The sequence below is a fragment of the Chamaea fasciata genome, unplaced genomic scaffold, assembly GCF_029207755.1.
Source record: "Chamaea fasciata isolate MVZ Bird 193981 ecotype frontalis unplaced genomic scaffold, bChaFas1.0.hap1 SCAF_9, whole genome shotgun sequence".
Taxonomy (NCBI): domain Eukaryota; kingdom Metazoa; phylum Chordata; class Aves; order Passeriformes; family Sylviidae; genus Chamaea; species Chamaea fasciata.
The window spans coordinates 24,304,926-24,323,465 of NW_027094094.1; the positions used below are offsets into that span (position 1 = coordinate 24,304,926).

Below are 18,540 nucleotides of genomic sequence, written 5' to 3' on the forward strand. Positions count from 1 at the left end.
TTATGATGTGGATAATAATAAATAACTTCCCAATAACTGTCATTTCAGATGTAGACAGTGCCTCTGACCCAGTCTGGTGTCACTGATGTCTCAGCCTAAAGCTGGGCAGATATGAATGATGATTTCCTTGCACAAACACACAGAGTGTGAGTGGTGGCAGCATGGAAGTCGTAAATGAAACCTTTGGAAAGATATACAGCACTGAGGCATTGGCTTCCTTCCCTTAGGACCCACCAAAGAGCAGCTGGGAAGGAAGTAAGAAACTCTAGATTTGAAAAGAAATGTCACCTGGGGTGACCTGTAACTTAGTGTTGTCCTTGACGGTTTCATGGCAGTTGTGTTAGATATCACTTCACTGTACCAGCAATGCAATTATATCATACTTATCCCTTCCTTCCACCCATATAAAAGAACAAGTCAAAGCTGAAAGCTAGTTTTTCCTTCCCGTGGTAATTCTGGTGGTTTTTTTAAAGCACTGTGAAGGGGTTTGGAAGTGGCAAGGGCTTTGAAAGAATGTTTGACATGGTCCAAAATCTGCAGCCGAATTCCCAAAGATCCTTTTTCTGTAGTTGGCTGCTTGTTTGTGTTTTATTGCTATTGGGATAGCAATTCAGTGCTTCATGTACTTCTGTCATGCAACAGCTTGGTGAATTTTTTTCCAGCTTCTTGACCAAATGGTCCCAGAAATCCTTTTACCCATGCAACGTGGTCTCCAAGTGTCAATCACAGATCAGAGTCTTGTTTGTGAAGAACTGAATTCACATCAAGACTTGAGTCTGGGCCCCCAGATACCCAAAAGCCAAAGGAATTGCCCTTTTCACTGCTGTAAAGTTCCATTTCCTGCCCACCATTGCAGTTCAGATGTGTTGTGAACAAAGCAGTGACTCCCCTTGCCTTCCCTCTGCACTTCAAGGCACCAGTGAAGTTGGCCTGAATGTAACTTGGCTGCAGGGCTGCAAGTGCTGGCAGCAGCTGAGTGCATTTTTTCCTCATTTCTCCTGGCAGCAGCATGCTGCCTGGGCTGTGGCCACTTGTAGCACATGGCACCACCGCAGCCTGCACATCCACCACCTGGAAAAGGAAGAATAAGAGGGGTTTGTGTGTAGGACACTGGAAAAAGTGGTGAATCTGGAGCTTCATCAGTACTGATGAAGTCAAGAGAACATGGGCCTGCCTGCCACGCCAGGGTAGGGAAGGCTCTACCAGCACAGCTCAGACTTTCCAGAGATCACAGAAGACTATTTGATCATTTATTCTGACTCTCCCATGAAAATCAGATTATAGTATTTCTCCTGATATCCTGTGGGGAGAGTTAGGTCACAGCTTGGGTTAGATTTTATGAGAAGTCTGTTCTCTATCTTGGAGATAAAGATTTTGTATGCTCTCAGTAGAAAGCAGAGGGTACTGAGGGACCACTCATACCTGGAAATGGATACCTGGTCCACCTCCAGGCAGTCTGGAGACTACATTCCATCAGGAAGGACCTGTGCCTCATCCCCCTGCACAGCCATTCTGTATCTGGGATTGTGACTCTGCCTTTGCTAGGGCTCTCTCAGGGCAAAGGAAGACAGATTTAGATGGAGTTTATATCTATCTATCTATCTATCTATCTATCTATCTATCTATCTATCTATCTATCTATCTATTTTCCTATATAGATATAAAATCCCATATAAATAGATATAACAGATATCTACACAGATACAGCTAACTGTTGCTACAGTCCTTCCCCTAGATGGTCTTTTCTTTTCTTTATGATTTATATACCTGTATTTTTCTACTACAGGGACTTGTGCCAAGAGAAAACCTGAACTAACTGAGCTGTCTCCGCTGTGCCTCAGTCATGAGGACTTGTGTCCCTTGGGACTGCCTTAAAGGATCCCTGCAGAGACTCAAGCACCCCAAACCTGGCACCCCTTTCCTGCTGCTCAGCCATGGGCCCTGCAGCCGGTCAGGATCATGCTCCACAGCTAAGCAGTAAGTAACTAAAGCTTCAAGTGTCCTGCTAACAGAGCGTCACCCAAGAGTAATCCAGGCCCTGACTCAAATTGACAAGGACAGGTTGGGCTCTGAAATAATCTCTTTAAATAGCAGCAGCCATCTCTTTCCAAGGCACTTCCCCCCCCGCCAGCGCTGAGAGCTGCTTACAGCACATTGCCTGCTGTTTCCCACCCAGGCAGTGCAGGGCTGACACTTCTCATAGGCAGGTGTGTCCGCTGCCAGCAGTCTCCAGCTTTGCTTTGCACCAGGAATTACAATGAATTTTGCAGCACAGTTTATCTACTTCAGGGTCTTAAAAAACAGAAGTCCCAGGGACCGCTACAGGGAAGACGAAGACTACGATCCTTTCTGGCAAAGGTTGGAGAATCTTGCTGTCTGACTTAGAGCTAGAGCGCTCCTTTATCCCCCTGAGGGGTCATGGTCAGCCCTCGGGGTCCACCCAGGGCCAGGCCCACGGACATGGCAACCCCTGGACCCCTCCTGCCTCCTTATGGTGTCGTAGTTGGAGTTTTGCTTCACCTCGTTGTTTATTTAGTCGCTGTGCTGTATAGGTAATGCTTTCTTTTTCCTTTCCTTACTTTCTTTAAGAAATCAAACCAAACAAAAAAAATCCACCAGAAATGGTGGAGATTTGAATATTTTTAGCCCTCAGAGTTCAACTTTTTTATTTCTTCATGAGTGCAGTATCAGAAATAACCCTAGACAGACCAATGGACTGCTGAAAATTTATCTTGAGATAGCCTGTGCCAGATCCCGTTGTTGCAGCTCTGTGGTTGTCTTTGTTATGGTGCTTATGGTGATCGTAAATTCCTGTTTTCAGATTTGGATGGAGTAGATGGAATTTAAGAGTCATCTAGTGTGCTTGTGTAGCATGAGCTGAGGCTGTGCACACACATGGCACGGTGGTGTTGTGCAACCTCATTCTTAACCTTTTCCATAGTTTGTTTCTCCCTCAGTTTTATTATCTGGACACCACTATTGAGATCATGCTGTTTTAGCCAGATGTACAAACAAGGAACAATTCTCATTTCCTGCGTCTCCTTGTCACAGATGTTGTTAACATTTAAGACATAAATTGTTTCAGTGGGCCTGATGCTGTTAATAAAGAGGAAGACAGGGTCTTCTGCCCTGCAAAAAGGGCTTGCCCAAAGTCACCTGCGATATGACCTTTTCTGCAGTTCACTGTGAATCTCCTTTCAGGACCACTCTTGCCTCTATTTTGAGTTACGCTGTTCGTTCCTAATTGGAAGTGGATTATGGAGATGTGTTAGATGTGTTAGAAAACTTCTAGACTCAGAATACATTCAACTTAGGAAAAAGTTTAGTTCCTTGAAGAGTTTTAGCTGCCAAACTCTGTGCAGTGTTGGATAGTGATCATTTGACATTTACAGTTGTGAATGTCTTATAAGAACTTTTGAGAAGGACAGGTCTGTTTGAGAGACAGTTGGTTACCTCTGCTTCAGCATTTTCATGATGGGTGGCCTTGTGAATTCTTTTTGCTTTCAGATTGCTTTTTCTAGTGCTAACTGTTTAGCAGCTGACACCCAGTTGCCATTGCCAGCAGTAGGTGATGACATGACCATAGTGTGTAGAAGACCATAGAAGAATGGCAATAGACCACAGATGAAGCCATATATAGTGCTAGGCTCTGGCAAATCTGACTTACTGAAAGTAAGGAGAGATTTTATCAGAGGTGGTAATACAGCTTGGTTGTTTCCTGCATGAGCTTGAGCTTTCTTTGTGTGTGTCGCTGGTGCAGCGTGACACGGGTTTGTCAGACCTGTATGTGGTGAGCAGAGTTATAAAGGCCTGCTCAGTCTCAAGGCTTGGTTATTATGTGCCTGTCTATGCTGGATGGTCACAGTGCTCACACTTTGTCATCCAGGCTGGTTACTAAGCCCTGATCTCTTTGTCTTTAAGACACTCTGATAAATAGCCCTGCGGAAGTCTTAGGCAAGTCACTGGATCTGTGTCCCAGTTTCCATCAATAAAGTTGAGCTAATGTTTGCTGAACTTGTCTTTCTGTTTAGGGGAAGGTGTTGGTGATTCCTGTGTGGCTTAGGAACAGTCACTTTGCATAGTGTTTAGGTATATAAATTTCAGACATGCATTTTATATTTCCATCCTGTATGTGCCACTAATTGGAGCAATACAGTCTCAGATGGGTGTTTCTAAGTACTAGTATTACACAAAATACTGATAATTCAAGACAGTCATATTTAGAGTGCAGTATTGTCTTTGATCTGTATTAAAATTATTGTCAAAGAGAGATCTTGTGTTCCTTCCCTGTGCCTGCAGGAGTTTACTTGTCACGCTGTAGTGGTGTGCAGGGCACTCAGGCACTATAGAGTGCATGACCTGAAATTCCTGGAAGTGAAGATGACATTTGTTATGATCCTTCTTGACACTTTTATCTCAGCGAGTCTCTGTTTTTCTACCATTTTTCTTTCATAAAGTCCTACTTGCACAAGTTTCTGAGATGCTTTAAAGAATTGCTGCTATTGCAGTATTTGGATGTATTTGGGGATGGGTAAAAATGTAGAAGAGGAGTTGAGATGGAACAGCAATGTTCAGGAGCTACTGGAAAAGGGGATTGCAGCAAACAAGGAAAGTATCAGAGGGGTCTGGGAGGCTCAGGGAGCAGGAAGGGTCAGAGGAGACAGCGCTGGGACATGGAATTAGAAGGATTAATGGAGCTGGAGAGGTTCTGGGTAAAAGGGATTTGGATGAGGGAAAGGGCCCTCTCTGTCATACCCTGGGATTGCCTCTTTCTCACTCCTGTAAGAGCAGATCCCAGTCACATTGCAGTCATAAGCCAAACAGGCTGCTCCCTGCAGCAGGCTGCTCCCCCTGCCTTGCCCCCTGTGCATGACCCATCTCTGCTCAACACTGAGGAAAGAGGCAGAAGTGGCTTTAAAGGGGTCACCATTTGCCTTAGTAGGTATTCTGAACTTGCAGGCATAAGATCTGAGGCCAGTTACCTGAAAGCAGGTGACAAATACGTCTAAAGCTGTGTCTTGCCAATGTCTCTTGGTTAGTGTGCTCCAGGAAAGTCTTCAGGGAACCTGAATATGGTGGCAGCATATAGGTGTGAGCTTAAGAAACCCCTACACCGAAAACATTAAGAAAGGACAAAATTAAAATCCACATGCAGAGAACATGTGCATATGAGTTTGAAGTGGTATTCAAGCTTACCATTTTGTGACTGCTCAGCCCAAACTGGGCATTAGAATTGGAACTTCTTGTCATGGCACAGGCCTATAAGGATGCTAAAGAATCCCACAGAACTTGTGCCATAGTGCTGTTGTCCACAAAAATGATATTCTTTACCTGGTGTGCAACAAGCCAATAATTGCATGCTGAGAGAGCCATTCATTATACTTGAGAATTGCACAAGCCTTGGGTGCTCTGTGGATTCCACAAACCAGGCACACCAACATCAATGCTTTTTACTATCTACACATTTTAACAAACAAATGAATTAACTTTCATTTGCTACAAGTTCTCTTATTAATTAGAATACCATCTTCTATTGGTTAATGATTCTCTTGTTTCTCATGCTAATTAGTCCTCATGCTCAGTGTTTCTCTTTTTTTGGGTCATTGGTTTCTTGGGTTGGTGGCTGCAATCTGCCCCTGCCAAAATCACCTTTTACGCAGTCAGAGCTGATTTCAGCACAGCTGCTGAGTTGGCTTTGTTAGTTTCTCCTTTGTCTTGGGAATTCTGCCAAATATCCTTGGGGCTCATAAATTCTGCATTTTTGTGTCCACTATCAGTGGTACATCCTTGTCCCCAAGCTTTGTTAACCTCCTAGGAGGTCCAAGATCATTGAAGCATGTCAAGACCTAAACATTACTGAGGCAATTCTTCCAACAAGTCATTTGCTTTTCTAGCACAAAACATCACTTAGAGCTTGCTAGCTGCTCTTTCATGGATTAAATCTCCCTTCTTCTTGGTTAGGCCTGAAAATATACAAACATCTAACATCAAAATCATCCTTGCGTGAGAAAATTTTTACATTTGCACATTTTGCAACACTATCAGTCCCTCTTAATACTGAATGTGTATCACTATGAATGCAGATGATAAAATCTGCTGTAGAAATGACAAAGAAAGGCCGAGTTTTCAGTCTTACATTAAAATTAGTTTCTTTTTGTGATAGTTGAATTTCCATCTGTGAACCAGTGCATGGTAATGTATATCCATAATTCCAACTTCATGTCTGCCTCAAAACATGTTGTTGTGAATCATTTTGAAAGTGCAAAAGCTGCCAAATGGGCCAACTGCTGATATCGGGTACATCTGCAATCAAAATGGCAACACTGGGTTGGGCCAAAGATCACACAGTCCTCCTCTGTGTCCTCTCTCTAGGGGTGGCCAGTAACAGAGCTGGGAGAAAAATGAAAGTCACCTAAGACACTTTCTCTCATGTGCTTTCATGGAGTTTGCCAAGTGCTCAGGGGCGTCCTGAATCACAGATTAATTCTAGAATGATGTATGCATTGGTCACTACTTCCATTTAGTTGTGCATTTTTGGAGCCTGTTTGCATTGTTGTTCTTCATAAAGTCCTCTGGTAATGAGTTCTGTGAGCTAATTATTTTCTCTAAGAAGGGAAATTTTAAATTTTCTACCTGATACTTTCACACCATCTCCCTCTAACATTTATACTGGGCAGAATGGTGACTAGGCTTTAATAAATTGCCATTCCCTGGACATGTGTGATTTTGCAGATTTTGCACCTTCAGCTTTAGAAGCTGAGGAGATCCAGTGCATCAGTTTAATCTGTTTAGTCTGTTTGGTGGGTCCTGAGGGAGGCGCTCTGAACATGCTTCACAATGGGGACATGTAGCTGTTCATCATTGGACACTTGGACACTTTTTCTCTGTCTAATGAAGGCAACACTTGTGGTCTTTAGGTATAGTATGCATTACTCCCTTTTATCATCCCCAAATTATTTTTGCTGGTTTATTATTTTCTTAGTTTGTTAATATTACTGTTTTTGATTTTTTTCCCCTAGTGCTATTTAACTTGAGGAATATTATCAGTATGTTCAAAAAACCAAACTGGAAATAGAAAAATTATTTATTGCAAGTTGTTGCTTTTTATTATTGTAGGAGTACATTTTGGTCCACACTGTCTTTGCACTGACTTTGAGATTTTAAATATGTAAAGCTATCTACTTAAACAAATTATATTTTTTCCTGTGCCTTAATTGTTTATGGAATGTCTGCATATGGATCTTCTCTTTTTTTCCAGTTATGCTGAGCAGCTGTTCTCGAAAAAGTAGGTTTATAAACTGTAATTTCATGTTTGCTTTTACTAATCACTTTAAAGGTAAAATGCTGTAATTTATAACCATGTGACAAAGCTTGCCAGCTGGGTATTTGTTTTATGTCTGGAAATAAACAGACCTTTTAATGAAAACTTTTGATAAACTCCATAAAAGGCAAAGCTCCATTTGAAAGGAACAGTGCTTTATAATGCTGGGCTTTGTATTTATATTGGCTCAGATCTTCATCTGGTGGACATGATTGCTGGAGTGGGGGCTATGGTTTGTTACTGTGCTTGAGAAGTCATGTGCTGTGTTTCTGTGAGCACTTGCATGCTTTCCTGCCTGCTTTGGCTGTTCCTGTAAAAGAAATCCATACAGATCTCTGCCAAGCATGTGGAATGCTTTTGAGGCAAGAAATGCTTTTGACCCAACAGGGTCATTATTTGCCCATTTGTGGTATGAGATCAAACCTCAGCCCACTGTTTACCTTGGGAGTTTGAGAGCTCTAGGAGGGTCTGTGGCACATCCAGGTGGGCTCAATACGGGGAAATGTCATTCTCTAATGTCAATGAAGCATGTGAGTGTAGAAGAGGAATCAAAGATATTCTGAGATAAATACATACAATACATATATATATACAATAGAATGATATCCCCTTGATAAAGAGGCTGCTGACCTTTCAGATGCAAATGTATGATAGTTTTCATATTAAACATTAAGATGGTAATGATTCAGATGTGCTCTAAACCTAGCTCAAGCCTGGAAGGCCTATACATATTTTTATTTCTGTTTGATTTCTGTTCCTCTTTTCCAGTGGTCACAAGGTGTTGTCTCCATTGAAGTCCTGAGCAGATACTCACTGGTCATGAGAGTGGTACTGCACATTAGGGACTGAGGTTCTGATTTACTTCCCTTCTTTAGTTTTCTCACAAAAAAGGGAAACCTAAGAGTAGGGCAAAAAATCAGTATGCCATTTTGGTCTTTCTATTTGCAGATACAAATATTTGATGGCACTAGTGTTATGAGGCATTACCACGCACTTTTACTTTCTCACTGAATCCTGTTTCATCAATAAACTTCTTGTGGTTATCTTTGGCTGGGTGTTTTAGTAGACATTTTGATTGCAACAGATGCAATGAAAAATGAGAATTGTTCTTTCATCTCAAATGCCAGTTGGATAAAAAATTTGACCCATAAAATCACAAATTTTTGATCTGCCTATTTTTTTTTACCCTACATAGACCCCTTTAACCAATTTCCAGTGTAACAAACATAATTCATTGCTAATGCTTGCTAAACATTTTAAACAGTATGTTCAGAAATAAGACGTATCCGTTCTTCTTTTTAGAGTGGTTATGGGAGTCTGTGATATGGAAAGTATTTTTTTGGAAGGGAGAGGTATGGAATGAACTCTGACAGTGCTGTGGCCCCTTGGATGCTGCTGCTGTTTTTGTGGGGGCTGTGCTGCAATAAATTCACGGGGAGGCATTCTGATCTGGTTCTCAGCTTTGCATTAAGCAGACTGATGTGCACCCAAACTAACACTGGAAGCTTAACATGTTTATGAAGTGTTCCAGCTGTCTAACCTCACTGGAGCAGAGCTGCAGAAAAGTGTGGAACAGAGCTACTTGATAAGTTATTTGATTTGAAAGCAGAAGGCCTGGTGTTAGGCTCTATCAGCTGTAAGATACAGTATTGGGAAAATACTTTAGATCACAAGTTTCGACATGAAAAGGTTACAAATGTGTATATACTTTATTTATCTTAGAAAATTATTTTCTCATTAATTTTAGAGAGGGAAGATCTTGCTACAAAAATTTTCTCCTGTGAAGGTATACAGAATGATTGATTCTACTGGTATATTACTTGATTCTAATAATAAAACATTTTATGTTGCCCATATTGTTATGTGAATTCCTCAGTGGAAAAATTAGAAGTGTAATAGGAACCAGAGCTACTGGCGCAGATTATTGACACCATTAAGGAAACAGATGATACTGCCCAAAGTGAGAAATTGCTCAAAAAAGAGATGTTTCTAAATATTTAAAAATTCTTTTGGGAGTTGCTACAAAGCATATTATGGTGCTGATCACTGATGTAAAATGTGCTTTAGTCAGCCCGGCTGATGAATAACTGCAGAACTTAGACCCAAATTATTTTAGGAAAAAGGTAAATATTTTTTGTTGGAGATAATGCTGGAATCTCTGACATAATTTAACATGTTTGTTTTTAGAATACCATTTCTACCAAATAGATTAATAGTGAGTCAGGTAGAGGAGCTTATACCATCTGTCTAATCATAGCCACAAACCAGGGGTAGTATCAGCTCTTTTCCAAATCACTGGTCTTCTGCTTAATGCTCCTTTTCCCTGTAATAATCTCCAAATTCCAAGAATTCCTAGAAGTTTTGCATTTGTCTGTTAACAGACTACAAAATCCTGCATTACAGTACGTTGTTCCTTGTGAACTGAACATGATGAACCATAGAGTCAGGCAGTTGAAGGTAGCAAATCTGGAAAATTTTTCTAGCAGTGTTGTTTCTCCCAAGTTCCTTGGGGAAGGAGAATTTTGTGCCACCACATCTCTGTCATATCTACACATGTATTTACCCATGAAATGTTAACCCACAGATCAGGAGACCTCATTCTTTAGCTCTGCAGGAGGATATAATTATTATCTCTTATCAAAGTAATTTCCTTCCCGTCACGAGGCAGTTGATGGCTGTCAAGAGTATGCTTTACAAGTATGCAAGGGCAGAGAGCAGACCTCTTGTGTACAGTGTAGTGGCATTTGTTACTGCTATTAATAGTTTATGAGAATGGTCTGCAGCAGCTGCTTGCCCTTTTTGAAAAAGATAGAATTGTGTACAGAAAGTAAAATTCCAGTTATACCAAAATTTTTGGAAGCTCTAAACTAGGATCATTTTTTTGCCCGTTGAATAATGAGTACTAAGGAAGGTCTGGCAGTCCAGACAACAAAGATTATATACTTCTTGTTTTCTTGGGCAGGACAGTTTCACAGCTTGCCCACATGTTGGGTTATTTGTGGCTTTTCTGACAGCTGGAAGGCTGCAGTATCTTTGAGTGCACCTACGGGAGGTAATATGACAGTAGCAACTCACTCTGCCTGTTTAAGACTTGCGAAGAGCAGCTAGACATGCATCCTTCTAAAATGCTAAATATCAAATCTTAACCATCCCAGCCTTTCTAACAAGTTTCTTTTATTTGTTTTCAGGGATGACAATAAAATAAAGAACCAAGACACGCCAGCAGTTTGTGATCTTCACTGCTGTAAGGATGTGCCCGTAAGAAATGGCCTTATTGGGCAGAAGTCACCCTCTATCAACCCCGAGAGACTGAAGGACTTTGGTGAGGAGGATTACCTGAACGGGGATGTGAAGACCTGGGAAATGAAGATAGTGAGCCGAAATGAGGAGTTACTTAGGGAGGCCCTTTCCTGCATCCCTCAGCCAAGCAGTAGAGCCAGCCTGGCAAGCTGTAACAAGCTGATTCGGTTTGAAGACATTAGTGCAGCAGCCTTCAAAATCCAGTCTGGTGTTCAGAAAACCCCCTGCACGGTAGGGAATCTTTATGGTTTTGCATTCTCCCAATGTTTCTTTTCTTTTTCCTTATGAGAGTTGATCAGAAGTGAAGAAAGGATATGTGTGAATCGCAGCAGATAGATGACTCATGTTCATATTAATTGTATTTAACTGTCAATAATAATTTTCTTCTTATCTGTTTACACTAACCTAAATCCTCAAAGATTGCCGTGACCTGTAAACAAAGGATAAACCACATTAGGCATAGACTTAATGCACTGTGATATTATGCTCCCAGTGAAAAACTCCTGCTGTAAGGAACGTGAGTTAGAGGTGGCAGACTACCAGTGTTTGGGTAAGCACTCTTGTGGGAGGGTCTAATTTGGAACCAGCCCTCATATTTGGAGGGTTTGAAGGTACAGATTTGCCTTCTCAGTCAGGCCAACCAGGAAGGGCTGGGTATGTTCTGTAACCAGGTATTTCTGCCACAGGTGTCTTCAGCAAAATAAGGATGTTAGGACGCACAAATGTGCACCTGAGGTACCCCCATCAATGTACAAGGTCTGCTATAAGAGAAGTACAATGGCAAGCTGTACTGTATTTCCGTACATTTTCATGGTGTATTTCTGCTGTTGGGAGCTCTTCAAGCAGGCTGCTCTGGGCTCTCTAGGTAATCTCTTCCTTTTGGTGGGTGAAAAGAGTGTCTTTGCCAAACGGCAATTCCTTGCAGCAGCCCCACATTGTGCTCTCAATGAATCCTTGTGGATTGTTTTTCTGGCATGCACAGGGTAAGAACCTTGCAATCTGCTTGGGGCTAGCAGTCCCTGGAGTGACGTGGCTGGGTCCTCAAGGTGCAGCAGTTGTCCTTGTTCCCATGTAATCCCTGCTGATCCACAGACATCATAATTACTTCCAGTGTGGGTTTTTTTAGCCTAGCATTCTCAAAATAAGGATAGCTGTGCATTTTGTAGCACATTACGGAAGAAGTGTGTCTTGTGTCAAAGGAACATGGCACAAGACAGTTTGGGGCTGTAGGTTGCATAAAAGGTTTGGCTGGAATGCAGGGAAGTTTTGGCTAGGGTAGAGTTAATTTTCTTCACAGTAGCTGGCATGGGCCTGTGTGACGAAAATCTTGTTGATAAGGTAGAGATGTTTTTGTTACAGCTGAGCAGCTCTTAGACAGAGTCAAGGCCTTTTCTGTTCCTCACTCCGTCCCACCATGGGAAGACTGGGGACATACAAGGAGCTGGAAGGGGACAGCTGGATCTGCTGACCCCAGCTGACCAAAGGGACATCCTATACCATATGACACCTTGTTCAGCAGTAAAATTAGGGGGAAAGTTGGCTGGGGGCCTGTGGCTAAGGGCCTGGCTGGTCATCAGCTGGTTTATGATGAGCCATTGTTTTCAATTTCATACGCTGTCTTTCTTGGGTCTTATTTATCTCCCTTTGTTATTTCCCTTATAACTACATTGTTGCTGTTATTTATTTGTTTGTTTGTTTGTTTGTTTGTTTATTTATTTTTTCTTAGTAACTGTTCTTATCCTAATCCATGAGATATCTCACTTTCACCCTTTCAATTTTCATCTCCCCCAGAGCACAGGGGCAGAGAAATGAGCGAGTGGTAGGATGGTGTTTAGTTGCCAGCTGAGGTTAACCATGACACCCCTCAACTTAAATAGCTCCTTTCTCCTGGGTCTCCCTGGCAGATTTATGCAGCCCAGTTGTATCCCCTTCCTGCATTTACTGTTTCAGGCTAAACACTGACTTTCTTTAGTCTTTAAATGAACTATGCTTTTAAAATTATCAGAATAGTGGAAAACCTATATCCATATAAAAACCTGTATATTTTAGTGTGAAAATAGCCTATGACTATTGTTATTCAAAGTAATGTTCGTGCAGAAGTCATTAGTGCATTTCATGCATTGTTTCAAAAGCACAGAGCAGTGTCAAGAAATACACAGAAAACCTTTATTTTAACTCATCGTTGAGAGGTAAGAGCCCTTTTCAAGGACATTTGTTTGGACTAAAAAAGTGAGTGTGACTGTAATCCATTTAGTTAATTGAAGGGAGAAACACTTTGCAGGGTGGTTCCTAATCTGCAGGTAAAACCATGGATGGAGCATCCTGGTTCCTCAAACAGGAGTTTGCCTTGGAGCTGAGATACAACATCATGAGTGAGTTGAAACATGTCAAAGAGGTAGTGAGCATAAGAAAACTAGGAACTTACATTAAACTGGACACCTGATTTGGCTGCTGTTGAAGGAGCTGTAAAAGGGTTGTGCTGTGTTAGCTTTGTGGATGTCAGAGGGGTGCTGTGCTGTGCATTGTACCTTAGATATGCTATGTGTAGTCCTTAGATAAGATCACAGCGACTAAAGGGAAATCTTACACGTTGGTTCAATGAGTCTTATGAAGTCACACATCAGGTCAGTTCGGCTGCAAATAGCACTGATGCCTGCTTTGTTAGAAGTAATTGCTATATTTAGGCTACATGAAAAAATCCTCAGTTAAAGGAAGGCAAAAAGGATAACCTAAAGCATTAAAATCCTGAGTATCAAAATTAAAGAAAAATCTCAATCTAAAGTACACCACCCCTGTGGTAAGGAGTGACTTAATGACACACTTTTAAATGTAGGAGACTTAGCAACTTTATTATTCACAGGATTCATCTCTGTAAATCCTTTTTCTGATTGTTCGCTCTAGAATCCAAGGTTCTCTACAAAAACAAGTATGGTATGTGAAGAACTAGTAGCATCTCTTTTATAGTGTTCTTGTTCTATTTTGCATAGGCAAGATTAGGATGTTTAGGATATAAACTATTATCCTATTAGTGTGCTAAGCACTTTCCATTGTTTCAGTTTCTGCAGCCAGATTTGCAAAGGAGCAGCAAGTGGAAGCTCTTATGTCAGGATTTTCAGAAGCAAAGTAGAGAATCTGGCCCCACCTATGGGTGAGGAACTTAACGTGTGCTTGGAAATCCACTGAAAAGCCTCGAAACGTTCACCTGAAACATGTAGTTTAACTGTGTGCTTTAAAGCAAGTATCTGTTTCAGATATATTTAGTTTATATAAATTCACTTGGAAAGTCCCACGGTCTGAAAAACATGTCAGTACATATTACTGTATACACTATACATTGTATGTATGACGCCGCCAGATATTGCTGGGGATAAATATTTTGTCATGCTGTTTTTGGATCTGTCTCACTTGGTGATTTATCTTAAATGAGGACTTGATCCCTAAATCACCAGGGCCTCATTTGCCTTGGCAAGCCAATAGAGGAGATGGAGCCAGTTCTGAAATAAAGCTGCAGTAAGCCTGGGGAGCTGGCACCCACAGGCTTATTGCAGCTTTATTTCACAAGGTATCTTGTGTAAAACTCTTGGTTTAGTGAATATGGTAATTGGAAATTAATATGTTGATGCATGCTGGGAGTGTCTTGTTATAAAACTTAACAAATATTTGCCATTAAATTTTTTTAAAAGTCATGCACTTGGGCACTGCATCACATGTAATGTGCTTGCTAATTCCCCTCAGCTCAAGCATCCTTTCTGTTCCAAACACTAAGCTTTTTCAAACAGCTGCTGCTTACCCTTGGAGTCCTGGGATATTGTTTTTTATTATTTCCATCTTTCTTTGAGAAAGAATGTCTTTACTAATATTCTACTGGCCTTTGGATGCAAAATGGACAACACTCAGTAGTCAATCAGTGGCAGAAACCATAGCAGAGCCATCGTGGGGCTCAAGGAGGTATTTTCGGATGGCTTTTGTATCTATTAGATGATGACCTTATATTTTGGGCGTTCAGTATCCAGTTCTGGCAAGTGCTGGAAGCATGGATTTTGAGATAATTGAAAATGTTTATTGTAATGCCTGTGTTTGTATAGTAAGATCCAAAGCAAGTTCTATTTTCAGAGTTCTTACTGGCATATGGTCCATATTTCACTACTGTGAGTTTAAAAATCACTTCTATAAAGCAGAAGGACTTGGTAGGTAACAACACACTGTTGTGTATTTATAAAGAACCAGAAGATGAATTTTACTTTTTAGAGCTCATATACAGCAGTAGAATTCACGCCTCAACAGGCAGCTAATGGGGTGTGGAAGATTTTTCTTAATAGTAGATAAATTGACATAATATTATTTATCTACTCCAGTATTCTAGGCTATCCAAGCAGTATGGAATGGAAATCTACCTGAAGAAGGAGTTCCTCCAGTACACGGGGTCTGTGAAGGAACGAGGTGTACTTTACCTTCTGATGTCATTGCCTCAGGTATAGCAAAATGTCAGCTTTCAAAAACAAGTAGATTAGCTCTGCTTCATGAAAATGGAGCAAAGTTGAAGATAATTTTACCTCTAATCTCCATGGAATCACAGTGTTTCTTGTCTTTAGAATCATTGTACTGAACATAGCATGTGAACTGAGATAGGTCTGAATGTAAAATACTGCTTTACTTACAATTGGCTGATCTGCTGGTGGAATTCATAAAAATGTTTGAAACAAAAGCTTGCAAAATAGGATCATCATTTTCCCATTAAGGCATTAAGATGCAAGTGTTTTTATGTGTGCTGTAGTTCTGATATGTTGAAACCACCAAACTCCTGAGTGACGGTGAAATTGAATTACGAGTGATGACAAAGATCTAGATCACAAATTGATTTTGTAATGAATTTCAGTTTTCTTGCACGAATAGCTTGTTTATCATTTGTCATAGGAGGTTGTTGAAATTGTCATAGGAGTCTCTGCAGTAAAAATTGTTACAATAGGCATGAGACAGCAGCCCAGAGCAGTGGTTATTCCTGCCTTTCGTAATAATATAAATTAAATCTTCTGTTAAAAGGAAGCCTGAAATTAAATCATTTCATACAGGCAGAGCAGAGATATCAGCTCTGAGGGATCAGATATCAGCTTTTCTGTGATCAGTTCGAGTTTTTCAGCTCTTTCCAGTGAAACAAGAATCGAACCTGGAGGAGTGCAGGCACAGGGACTGATCTTGTGCTGTTGTAGCTTTGTGTGTAAATCCTGAGATCACACCAGACATGCATATACTGTACCATAATATCACAATTCAGTTAGCTAGCAAAGGGAGAAAAAGAAGTCAGATCATTAGAATGATCCAGGATCATATGGGACAACAATGTGACACCCTATGACGTGCAATAAGCAACCCTGTTTTTCAGGAGCAGCAGAGAAAAGGGGTGATCGTGGCCTCGGACAGTAACTTTTCCCTGGCAGTGGCTTACCACGCCGCAGAGCTGCGTGTGCCCGTGTTTGTCATCGTGCCCAGCAGCACGGCCCCGGCCCGCGTGAGGACGTGCCGCGACTACGGCGCCATGGTCATCTCCTATGGCACCGCCGCCAAGGACGCCCAGCTGCACGCCCGGAGGCTGGCGCAGGAGAACGGATACCTCTACCTCGAGGAGTGAGTGAAAGCCAGGCTCCTTAGAAAGATCTCATTAGATCCCTGCACGGCTCTCTGCAAAAACAGTTGGTTGCATTAAAATGTTATCACAGCTCCCAGGCACTGCTGCCTTAAACACAGTAATGAGGAGTGGTGTTGCCTGGAAAGAAGATCCCAGAGTGAGCAGAACAGAGGAAGTCCTCACTTCTTTCCCAGCTGGTGTATTGGGAAGGCAATACTACAGCTGTCCTGTTCAACGCCTCTGTTAGCTCTGCCAGCAGCCAGGGACACCCAGGGCTGGTTCATGTGCCTGGACTGCCACCATGGGCACAGTCTTGTCCCAGACTGGGATTTTCAGTGGAGAATGAGGTGCCCTGAATCCCTAAGAATTTTAAACACTTTTAGGCTCCTTTGAAAACCACATTTTTCCATGACTTTGTGATTTCCAAAGTTCTGTCAGCCATTTTTCAATTGATGTTAACTCCCAGCTGGCTTTCATCAACTATCACATTCATACATAAGAACTAAATTATTTTATTGTAATTTGATGTTTACTCTTCCCCTCCTGCCTAAATAATGATTTCAGTTACACAAGGTAGATATTCTCCGGGTTCATGAAGCACCAGGGATAATGGATGTGTAAAATTTCAGCATCCCACACTGAGGAAATCTAAATGTATACATCACCATTAATAATACTAAAGCACTCTGATTTATTTCAGCTTTCAGGTTACAAGAAACAGAGTTGTTCAATCTGTGACTATGTTTAATTAAAACCTCACAGATGCAATTTTCCATTGAAGAAAAAAATAAGGAAGAAACCCTCACTTCAATTGTGAGCCTTTTCATAATGGGATATCTGAAAAATATTTTGTTAGGTGTAGACCTGGAGAGATTTCCCAGTGTAATGCATGCCTTTAGGGTTAGCCAGTCTTCTCCAGTGTGGGTCTGACACACATTCCTGTCACTTGCCAAAGCTGTCTGTAAAATACTGGCTGATCTCCCAAGTGTTAGACTGGAACTTCCGAAATGTCATTTTATTTCAATTTAATTCTAGCTTGGATACAATCCCTAGCACTTTGGTCTCTGAGTCTCCTCACCCAGTAATTCATTGTGCCCTTCCTGGAGCAGACACGACGTGTCTGGGTTAGGCTGTACCTGCAATGATGCCCTGCAGCTGGGTGTGTCATTGTCAGCTCTTCCCATTGCTTCAGTGCAATTAAAATACTGTGTCACGAAAATGACCACGCAAGAATTCAAATTGATTCAGGACACTTTTTACTCAGTTGCAACTTCCTGGGAAATCCCAGGACGGAAATGTGATTTTTCAAATTGGAATTCTATCGTTTAGTCTGCCTAATTGCTGCCTAGGTGCCATGAAATTTTTACTAACTATAGGGCTCGGGACCTCATTATAAATGCAATGTGACTATTGCCAATAACTAACTCAGTACATCTGGGAGGATGAGAAAGATCACTTTGTGAATCAGGGAGGAAGGAGTGCTGCACATTGAATCACACACCTTCCTTCCTTGAGAGCCCATTTTTTTTCTTGTGCAACTCCATATCTAAATGCTGATCAAACCTGATCATTTGTGATCTGGTTAGTCTGTTACTCTATCCCACAGACTCTGAGCCCTCTACTTGGAACAGAGAGGAGCAGAGCCTTCTAGCTGCCACACAAAAACTTTGTGGGAAACTAAAGCCCATCTTTGATTGCTGATGTATCACACATTTCAGAAGGCAAATATCCCAGTTTCTACCTCTGGCTCAAAAATGCTTGTTTCAGTCTATAGTCTTTAGATTTATCTGCCCCGTTCCTTCTTTTTGCCTTGATAGCATATGATATTCAGAGATATGTTTGCTTTCGAAAAGCAAAAGTTATCAGTCACAATTCAAAGAAAATCACCCATTATATTATAAAACCTGACAGCTGATCAGTGAACTGATGTTTCAACTGGATGTTATCAAGGAAAACATAATGATGAAATATTGATTCAAATTGCTAACAGCTCTCCATGCCCAGAGCAGTCTCATTTGACAGTTTTCAGTTGTTAGAGAGGCTTTATTCCTTCATTGAATGTCCCAGGCCTTCATTCATTTTTGCAGGTCCCCTTTTACCCATGTGACTGTGGCAGTTCCGCATTGTATGTATGGTTCCACAAACTCGGATCTGAATCTTATTTGGGAGTAAGTCTCCTGAATTGTTCAGGAGGCCAGTGATATATTTTGTCACCTATAAGGAGGAGCGAGCTCCTTCAGTATCTTGATAAAGACAATAAATACAAGGATTCAGTTACTCATTCCACTATGACTTC

At 41.3% G+C, this 18,540-nt stretch overlaps 1 protein-coding gene across 3 annotated transcripts in view; it reads left to right on the forward strand.

Annotated features, from left to right (window-relative positions):
- Window positions 1-2,187: 2,187 nt before the first annotated feature.
- Window positions 2,188-18,540, forward strand: part of LOC136294079 (L-threonine ammonia-lyase-like) — a 32,262-nt gene continuing 15,909 nt past the window's right edge. The window contains exons 1-5 of one of the 3 annotated variants that reach the window (XM_066191525.1): window positions 2,188-2,358; window positions 7,259-7,285; window positions 10,510-10,852; window positions 14,977-15,093; window positions 16,002-16,243. In XM_066191525.1, the coding sequence (XP_066047622.1) occupies window positions 2,258-2,358; window positions 7,259-7,285; window positions 10,510-10,852; window positions 14,977-15,093; window positions 16,002-16,243 (830 nt within the window). In that variant the 5' untranslated portion in view covers window positions 2,188-2,257. Of the gene's footprint in view, window positions 2,553-7,258; window positions 7,286-10,509; window positions 10,853-14,976; window positions 15,094-16,001; window positions 16,244-18,540 lie in introns of all 3 variants that reach the window. The other 2 variants (XM_066191523.1, XM_066191524.1) reach the window with 2 other exon arrangements.